The sequence below is a fragment of the Trichosurus vulpecula genome, chromosome 2 (assembly GCF_011100635.1).
Source record: "Trichosurus vulpecula isolate mTriVul1 chromosome 2, mTriVul1.pri, whole genome shotgun sequence".
NCBI lineage: Eukaryota > Metazoa > Chordata > Mammalia > Diprotodontia > Phalangeridae > Trichosurus > Trichosurus vulpecula.
Window position 1 is genome coordinate 53,918,822 of NC_050574.1, and position 10,333 is coordinate 53,929,154.

The 10,333-nt window shown below is 41.8% G+C and overlaps 1 protein-coding gene across 1 annotated transcript in view; it reads left to right on the plus strand.

The window, feature by feature from the left end:
- CDA (cytidine deaminase) overlaps positions 1 to 9,992 on the plus strand; it is a 34,642-nt gene extending 24,650 nt beyond the window's left edge. The window contains exon 4 of the mRNA XM_036745719.1: positions 9,485 to 9,992. Within this exon, the coding sequence (XP_036601614.1) occupies positions 9,485 to 9,598 (114 nt within the window). The 3' untranslated portion in view covers positions 9,599 to 9,992. The remainder of the gene's footprint in view (positions 1 to 9,484) is intronic.
- Positions 9,993 to 10,333: the final 341 nt, after the last annotated feature.

Below are 10,333 nucleotides of genomic sequence, written 5' to 3' on the forward strand. Positions count from 1 at the left end.
GGTAGCAGCAGCCTAGTAAGCCAGAGCTGAGAGCATTTAGGGTCATTAGATAATAGGGTATTATTGCATACATGTATATAGGGTATCATATATACATTTAGGGTATTAGATAATAATAATAGATATTATGACCCCCACTTTGCAGGCAAGGACACCAAGTCTCAGAAAGTTTATGTACCACGGTCATACAGTTACTAAATGTCAGAAGCAGGATTTGAGTTCGTACTTCTCTCCAAGTCCAGCAGATGACAAAAAAGAAACACAATTAATGAGAAGTCCTCTCAGCTATGGGCAGGAGGAGGACAGGAAATAGGAGAATAGTGTCAAATTGTCATGTAGTGGCTCCTGGAGAGTAGCATGGTACTATAGAAAGAGTCATTGAGAAATGGAGTCAGAGGGTCTGAGTTCAAAACCAGACTCTGATACTTTGGATCTGTGTGACCTTGGACAAGTCACTTAATCATCCATGGCCTCAGTTTTATCATCTGTATATAGCACCCTCTTGGGGGCTTACTTCCCCAACTCATATTTGTGGTTTGGGGCTCCCAGAGGGTTAGTTGATTATGATTCACAGGGCTCTAGGATAACCATGGACTAGGCTTCTAGTGTTCTAGCTCATAACTGCCTACTGGCTTCTTCACCATTGACATCAGTCCACTAGACTTCAGTGAACTTTCAGAAAAGAATATTTACCAAGATAGTATAGTAAGAAGAGTTTCCATAAGACATTTCCCCCCAAAAAACCTGTGGTGCTTGTCCACAAATACACACAGAATCCAGGGGAAAAGTAGGCTTGAACTCAAAATATGATGCTAGTAAGGCATACATCTTCTCTCCACACCTAAAGTGGAAAACACCCAACTGCCAGTGACTGGAAGTTCTTATTTGGCTTAAAGGGTAATACTCCTTGAAACTACATCTTCCCTTGGGTGGCTCTTTTTCTGTATCCATCTGTCTGTGTTTGTCCACATTTGTCCTTGATGTGGGCCTCTGCTCCCAGCTGGATGCATTGTCAGAGGCAGCCATGTGTCCATGGTCAACATAACCATGTGGGAGACTAAACAACCTCCCTTCCCCTTTGATTCCCTCAGTACATCAGCCCTAAGGTTTGTCACTTCCAAGAAAGGAGATGGAAGAACAAAGGTGCAGACTAGCCTCTCCTTTCTCAGGTGACCATCTGTTTGCCTTCAGTGTGTCTCAGTTGCCAGCTGTGTGCCTCATCTCCCATTGGTCTCTTCCCTCCAATGACGTGGTCAGTGGAGAAGGGCATAGAAGAGAAAGAGACAGAGATAGAAATCTATACCAAGAGTGATTCTCTCTTGGGGACCTAAATCTGGAGTCCTTCACTGCTGGTCCACTGCTTGACCAGCCTTTTTTTATACAAAGAAGCATGATGTGGTCTTCTCAACCAACACAAGAAGTTTCCTGTGTGGTATTGTCTGCCTTCCATCCAATGATCAAAAATCCTATGATCCTTTCAAATGACTTTGAAGATTTGTCCACATATTGAGGTTGCAGAGAAAGTCTTTAATACCTACTTTACTCTGTTGATTAATTGATTCAATTAAGGTGTCTGTACCTGCATTAATTGAGATGGAGGAAGAAATCCTCACCCATATTATGTAAATGATCTCTAAGGTCCCTTCCAGCTCTAAATGACAGTCCTGCCATCTTTACCCCTTAAGGTTTGAAAGCATCTGCCTTCATTTTCCAAAGGCACGGCAACCAAAAGAGTCAATAACATCTTAGGCAGTGTCTATGGAAGTCTACTATCCAGAAGGGAGGTGATAGTTCTACTGTCTGCTACCCTGGCCATACCCCATCTTGAGTAGTGTGCTCAGGTCTGGACAATACATTTTAGAAAAGACATGGATGAATTGGATCAAATCCACCAAAGGACTCAAAACCCTGCCCTGTGGGGATTGATTGAAAGGTCTAAATATATAGCTTAAAAAAGAGAAGGTCTTGGGACACGTGATCCCTATTTTCAAACTTGTGACATAAAGTCAAGATGAAGCAGAGTTCTGCTTTCCCCAGAAGGTAGGACCGGAAGCAATCAATGGAAGTTATCAGAGTTGGATTTAAGCTCAATCTGAGGAGAAAATTCTTCATAATCAGAGCTGTGCAGAAATGGAATGGGTATGACCGGGGACATTATAGGTTACCCATCGCTAGAGATCTTCAGACAGAGACAAGGTGCTCACTTGTCAGGAAGGTTGTCTCAAACTGTGCCATACCCAGGAATTCTTTTACCTTGGAGGTAGAGAAGGAGATGACATCAGTATAGGCTCAGAGGACAAATCTACCAAAATCATATGCAATCATATCCAGAAAGGAGTGACCCTTACAGACTGTCCCCTCCTCCCACCCCCACTGGGAGTCCAGGGGATCCAAGGAAGGGATACTATGGTGACAGGACCCTAGAATGGGGTCAAGCAATGAGCCAGGCTGACAATGGAGTGTGAGGTGTGAGGACAGCAATCTGGAGGCTTGTATGGAAGGCATGGACCCCAAAACTAATGCCAAAACCCGGGGCAAAACCCTGCTCATGCTCCTTCCCTATTTTCAGCTTTCTGTTCAGGTCGGACTTGGTCTCAGTGCCTTCTGAGGTTTCATCTAGCACTTAGATTCTGTGATTCAATGACCTTCAACATCTGCAAACAAGATAAATTGAACAGAATCCATTTGCTAGTTCTGTGAAATAAACCTTGGCATTTACTACATCGTTGCTATTAAAAACAAACGATTTGTACCTTGATACCATTACCCCTTTTACAAAGGGAGAAACTGAGGCATAGCAATATCATGAGCCTGAGGTCATCACATAAGCAGGTGTGATGAGCGCTCCAAGTCTCCAATGCTATTTAGCTCAATTACTCTCTGTGCCTCCAAACCCATTAGTTGCTGGCATAGGAGAAAGGTTCAGATGAATAAGCTTCAGGAAAAAAATTACCACACTGGGGAAAAAATAATTCAAATAAAAAACAAAGAGAATCCTAAACCAGGGACTTGACATCTCAATCTTGGCTCAGGCTGCTCTTGGGCTTGGCCCTGGCCCTAGGGCACAGCCTGCAAAGTGGAAAAATTCCCTTCCTGCAAGCGATCCATAAAAGCCCAGGTGACAGATTTGGCCTGACAATAACTCCGTGATTTGGACAGCAACATGTATGAAATGCTCGCTGCAGGCTGGAAATATATCTGCCCCTCTGTTGGTCCACAGGAGGTATCTGAACAGCTGCCCTGAGATTCTACCAGGCAGTTTAGGAGAAGAGAAACCTAGCATAAGAGAAAGGACTTATTTTTTTTTAATGCCATGAGGTCACTTCCAGTTCTGACATCCCATGTTCTAAGGTCCCTTTTGGCATTAACATTCTGCGTTCTGATGCCCCTTTCAGCTCAGACATCCTATATTTTCATTCTAGCATCTAATGAGTATAATGATTCCCCTTTCTCTCTGAAATTTTGTTCTCCAATTTGAATGAATCTGAGTGCTGAGATCAGAACAGCTGACATCTGTACATCAGTTCAGCTGACACTGAGATCAGTTCAGCTAAAACAAAGGAAAATCAGCATTTTCAGGAGGGGGCAGGGCTTACCAGGATCATAGAACAACCAAAAGCACAGTGGCTTCCTAAAGAAGATGCCAGTATGGAAGACTTCAGCTTCTTATGACTTCCTCACCTCCTAGGCCTGTAAGTGGGGAGTGCCAGGTAGTGCTTGGGGGCAGAGAGAAATGTGCATACGATACTGGTGATCCTAATAATAGCAGTCATCTATCTAAGGTTTGCAAAGCATTTTGCATTTATATTTTTGATTGAATTTGACACAAATTAAAAACCTGAGAGACAGAGTTTCTGGGTAATTAATAATCAATTTATTAATTAGACCAGATCACAATCAATAAATTGATGGTAAGTGGTTTCTGTCAGTACCAAAGACCCCAAGGGAGACTCTGAAATGCCTTAAATACCTTCTGAAAGGGGATTCCCCTGACAAGTGAAGCTCATCCTCTATTGGTGGACATTTAGAGGATGTGGGCTAAAAGTCTTCAGCTCCCCAAGCTGAGAACATGGCTTGATCATGGGACTTGGCAGCTACCAGCAATCTGGGCAGGAGAATCCATCTCTATCCTCAATCAGGCCTCTCTGACAGTTTTTCTCCTTTGTGAGCTGGCTCACTCTTAACTCTAATGGAGGGGACCAAGGACAGGGGTCCCTTCCCTCAGGGTAAAAGCTCCCCCAGAATGGATTTTAAACAGAAATTAGGTCTCCTAGTTGGGTGAGGTCCTACCCAAAATTGATGAGCATGTTCTTTGAAGGCTAGGAGCAATCTCACCAATCAGCCATACCCTTCAGAGACTGACTGACCTTAACAAGAGTTGGGCCTTTATAGAAAATAGAAGGGAAAAAGTTGGATCACAATAATTAGTTATTAATGCAATAGTATAATTCTCTCAAATTTTGTCTTAATAGATCCAGTCTAGTCTGTCAAGAGGGGCAGCTAGGTGGCACAGTGGATAGAGTGCCAGGTCTGGAGTCAGGAAGGCTCATCTTCCTGAGTTCAAATCTGGCCTCAGATACTTACTAGCTGTATGACCTTGGGCAAGTCAGTTCACCATGTTTGCCTCAGTTCTTTATCTGTAAGATGAGCTGGAGAAGGAAATGGCAAACCACTCCAGTATCTTTGCCAAAAAAATCTTATCCAAGTCATTGATAAGAATGTGAGACAGCACAGACACTCAATGACCACTTTATAGGTTTGTGGTAAAAGGGAGTCTTGTTCAGGTATGGGTAATCTGTAAATGGGTTGGACTAGATGACCTTGGAAGCCCCTTCCAACTCTGAGATTGTGACCACAGCTGTGACCACTGTGGGATATTGAAAGGCACTGTTCTGGGGTCACCTAAACACATGCTAGAAGTTTCTTACATGTTTAATGTTCTCAATAACTACTTCTGGGACCATATTAGTATAAACTTCCTACATATAACCCCATTGCTCTAGAAGACGTGAATCCTATGACCTGTTATGATAAGTTGAAGAGCTTAATAGAGCCAACAAAGTGAGGAAGCTGGTCATAGGACAGTAGATTCAGAGCTAGAAGGGATCTTAAGACCATCTAGTCCAGCCCACTCATTTTACAGCTAAGGAAACTAAGACCCAAAAAGCGGATGCCAAAAGTCCCATAGCTAGTAAGTAGCCGAACCAGGATTTTACTTCAAATCCCAGGCTTTTTCCCCTCTACCACTCAAGGGAAATGCTTCCTCCAATCAGAATCAGTATTTAGTTGCTTATTTAATGATAATGGAGGATGGTTACCACTGCCTGTTGCGTAGAGAAGAAAGGAACTCACCTAAACCAGTCTTTGTCCAAGCAGCTCTGTGGAGAACCTGGAGTTTTCCTTTTCATAGGTATTCTGTGTGCTCTGTCAATGTGTTGGCCTGGTAGGGAAGGGAATAAGAGGTGATGGAGGGCATGAGGGTGAGGTGGTAGGGTATCTGTGTCTGCTGACCCCCTAGGTCATACAATCATAAAATCCAAACAGTTTATTTTATACATGGAGAAACTGAGACATAGTCCAGGATCATGTAGTTAGTGTCAGAGGTGGTATATGTACTGTGGCTCTGCTTGGAATCCACTCTCAATGTCAATTCAATGAGAGGTTGAGTATGTATGTGATCATACACTCTACCCTATCCCTCTAGGATCAGGTAAGTCCTTGATATTACCCATCGTTTGGGTGAGGAGTAATCCCAAGGGATCAGATGTCATTTGTCTAAAACATGTACTGGGGGGGGGGGGGTGGAGTCAAGATGGCAGAGTAAAAGACAACAGAGCAGGTTAGTGGAAAAACTGCTGGATCGGGGTGAGAGGAGTGCGTGGTCAGCCCCAGGCCCACCTGGTGGGAGGAATTAAGCGGCAGATCAGAGCAGGAGTGCAGAGCTTGCTTTGCCCTGCTTGGATCTGTGTCGCAGTCGTGGTTGGCAGTTCCTGGTGAAGGAAGAGCAGTGGTGTGGCAAAGCTTGCTGTGTAGAAGTAGCTCTGAAAACAGCAGCACAGCCCCTCTGTGTACTTGTACTCTCTGTATTCTCTGTACTCTACAAGCACTCATACCCTGACAAAAAGCTCAAGGGTCAAGTAGTTGGCTGGGAACATGAACAGGTAGTGAAAAAGGATGCAGACTCAGACTCAGACTCTAGAATCTTTTTTTGGTGACAAAGAAGATCAAAACATACAGCCAGAAGAACTCAACAAAGTCAAAGAGCCTACATCAAAAGCCTGCAAGAAAAATATGAATTGGTCTCAGACCATGGAAGAGCTCAAAAAGGATTTGGAAAAGGTAAGTAAGAGAGGTACAGGAAAAATTGGGAAGAGAAATGAGAGTGATGCAAGAAAATCATGAAAAATAAGTCAATCACTTCCTAAAGGAGACCTCAAAAAATACTTAAGAAAATAACACCTTAAAAAATAGACCAACCCAAATGGCAAAAGAGCTCCAAAAAGCCAATGAGGAGAAGAATGCCTTGAAAGGCAGAATTAGCCAAATGGAAAAGGAGGTCCAAAAGACCACTGAAGAAAATACTACCTTAAAAATTAGATTGGAGCAAGTGGAAGCTAATGACTTTATGAGAAATCAAGATATTATAAAACAGAACCAAAGGAATGAAAAAATGGAAGACAATGTAAAATATGTCATTGGAAAAAAACACTAACCTGGAAAATAGATCCAAGAGAGATAATTTAAAAATTACTGGACTACCTGAAAACCGTGATCAAAAAAAGAGCCTAGATATCATCTTTCAAAAAATTATCAAGGCAAACTGCCCTGATATTCTACAGCCAGAGGGTAAAATAGAAATTGAAAGAATCTACCGATCGCCTCTTGAAAAACATCCCAAAAAGAAAACTCCCAGGAATATTGTCACCAAATCCCAGAGTTCCCAGGTCAAGGAGAAAATACTGCAAGCAGCCAGAAAGAAACAATTTGAGTATTGTGGAAACACAATCAGGATAACACAAGATCTAGCAGCTTCTACAGTAAGGGATTGAAGGGTTTGAAAATGGTATTTCGGAGGCCAAAGGAGTTAGGATTAAAACCAAGAATCACCTATCCACCAAAACTGAGTATAATGCTCCAAGGCAAAATATGGATTTTCAATAAAATAGAGGACTTTCAAGCTTTCTCAATGAAAAGACCAGAGCTGAATAGAAAAATTTGACTTTCAAACACAAGAATCAAGAGAAGCATGAAAAGTTAAACAAGAAAGAGAAATCATAAGGGACTTACTAAAGTTGAACTATTTTGTTTACATTCCCACATGTAAAAATGATGCATGTAATTCATGAGACCTTTCTCAGTATTAAGATAGTTGAAGGGAATATACATATATGTAGACAAAGGGAGCAGGGTGAGTTGAATGTGAAGGGATGATATCTAAAAAATAAAATAAAATTATGGGGTTAGAAAGGAATATATTGAGAGAGAGAAAGGGCGAGATAGAATGGGGTAAATTATCTCACATAAAAGTGGCAAAAAAAAGCAATTCTGTGGGAAAGGAAGAAGTGGCAGGTGGAGGGGAATGAGTGAATCTTGCATTCATCAGGTTTGACTTGAGGAGGGAATAACATACACACTCAATTGGGTATCTTACCCACAAGAAAGTAGGGGGAAGGGGATAAAAAGGGGGGGTTGATAGAAGGGAGGGCAGACTGGGGGAGGAGGTAACCAAAAGCAAACACTTTTGAAAAGGGACAGGGTCAAGGGAGAAAATTGAATAAAGGGTGACAGGATAGGATGGCAGGAAATATGGTTAGTCTTTCACAACATGATTATTGTGGAAGTGTTTTGCATAATGATACATGTGTGGCTTATGTTGAATTAGTTGCCTTCTTAGGGAGGGTGGGTGGAAAGGGAAGAGGGGAGAGAATTTGGAACTCAAAATTTTAAAAGCAGATGCTCAAAAAAAGGTGGTTTTGCATGCAACTGGTAAATAAGATATATAGGCAATGGGGCATAGAAATCTATCTTTCCCTACAAGAAAGTAAGGGGAAAGGGAATGGGGGGGAGTGAGGTGACAGAAGGGAGGGCTGACTGGGGAATGGGGCAATCAAAATATATGCCATCTTGGGGTGGGGGGGAGGGTAGAAATGGAGAGAAAATTTGTCACTCAAATTCTTATGAAAATCAATGCCGAAAACTGAAAAATATTAAATAATAAAATATAGAATTAAAAAAAACAATAGGAAAAAAAGAAAAGGCCAGAGCTGAATAGAAAATTTGACTTTCAAATACAAACCCCAAGCATGAAAAGGTAAACAGGAAAGAAAAATAATAAGGGATTTATTAAAGTTGAACTGTTTACATTCCTACATGGAAAGTTGGTATTTGTAACTCAAGAGAACTTTCTTAGTATTAGGATATTTGGAGGGAATATACATACATACATATATATACATACATATATATATATATAGCTCTAATTTTTTCTTTTGGAGGGGGGAAGGGCAATTGGGTTTAAGTGACTTGCCCAAGGTCACACAGCTAGTAAGTGTCAATCGTCTGAGACCGGATTTGAACTCAGGTCTTCCTGACTCCAGGGCCAGTGCTCTATTCACTGTACCACCTAGCTGCCCCTGTATATATGGAGAGAGTGACAGAGAGAGAGAGAGAGAGAGCAAGTACAGGGTGAGTTGAATATAAAAAATAAAATTAAGGGATGAGGGAGGAGAAGGAGAAAGGGAGAGGTAGAATGGGGTGAACATCTCGCATAAAAGAGGCAAGAAAAAGCTTTTATAGTGAAGGGGAATGAGAGAACCTTACTCTCGTTGGATTTGGCTTAAGGAGGGAATAACATACATACTCAACTGGGTATGGAAATCTATTTTACTCTACAGGAAAGTAGGGGGAAGGGGATAAGAGGGGGGGTGATTGAAGGGAGGGCAGACTGGGGGAGGGGGTAATCAGAAGCAAACACTTTTGAGGAGGGACAGGGTCAAAGAAGAAAGTAGAATAAATGGGGGCGGCACAGGATGGAGGGAAATATAGTTAGTCTTTCACAACATGACATATGGAAGTGTTTTGCATGACTGCACATGTATAACCTATATCGAATTGCTTGCCTTCTCAATGAGGGTAGATGGGTGGGGAGGGAGAAAAGGAGAGAATTTGGAACTCAAAGTTTTAAAAATGAATTTTACATGCAACTGGAAAATGAGATATACAGGCAATGGAGTATAGAAATCTTTCTTGCCCTATAGGAAAATAGAAGGGAAAGGGATAAGAGAAGTAGGTTGTGGGGGTGATAGAAGGGAGAGCAGATTGGGAGAAGGGAGGAATGCATGCTGTCTTGGGATGGGGGTAGAGGAGAGATGGAGAGAAAATTTAGAACTCAAGATCTTGTGGAAGCGAATGTTGAAAACTAAAAATAAATTAGTTTTTAAAAGTGTACTAAGAGTCCCTTTTGATCTTCTTGTATCTTTTTTAGTTTGGAAAACATTGGTATGTCTACATGACAAAAGCAGATGGTACCTACGAAGTCAGGACAGTCCATGAACTACTGCCTGGATCATTTGGACCAGAGGACCTGAAGAAGAACTAGTGAACACTTATGATGTCATTATCCATTTGAAAGCCTTTTCAACCACCTGGAAGAAGATTCTCTCTCAGTATTGTCCAGGAGCATCATCCCCAGAGCAATATTGATATGAATCAACCCCAAAGCTGAGTAGGTCCTAAGAACTGGCTGCTTCTGCATCTCCTGTTCAGTCTAAGGACCTCTTTGCCATTTATGTCTGAAGTGCCTTGAACATACAAAATGGTGATAGTGGAGAGAACACCAGCCTGGGAGTCGAGAGAGCTGTGTTATATTCCTGGCTCTGTCTCTAACTTCCTATATGTCCTTACAGTAGTCATTTAGCCTCTCCAGGCTTCAGCTTCCTTTTCTGTCAACTCATAATGTTGGCCCAAATCAGGAGTTCTTAATCTTGTTTATGTCCTGGACCCCTTGAGCAGTCTGGTGAAGCCTATGGACCCTTTCTCAAAAGAATGTTTTTAAATGCACAAAGTAAAATGCATAGGATTACAAAGGAAACCAATTCTATTGAAATACTAATAGCAATTTTAAAAAAACACAAAAACAAGTTCACAGAGCCCAGGTTAAGAATCTTTGGCCTAGGTAGTCTCCAAGGTTCTTTCCAAATCAAATATTCTGTGTGTAAAGGTCCATCCTCTGTGTTACAGCTCAAGTCTAATATTCTATGTTCTCCAGTTTCTACTGTTTTCAGACAGCCCTCCTTCACTCAAATCAAAGTCAAGTGCAAGTCATGTCATCATT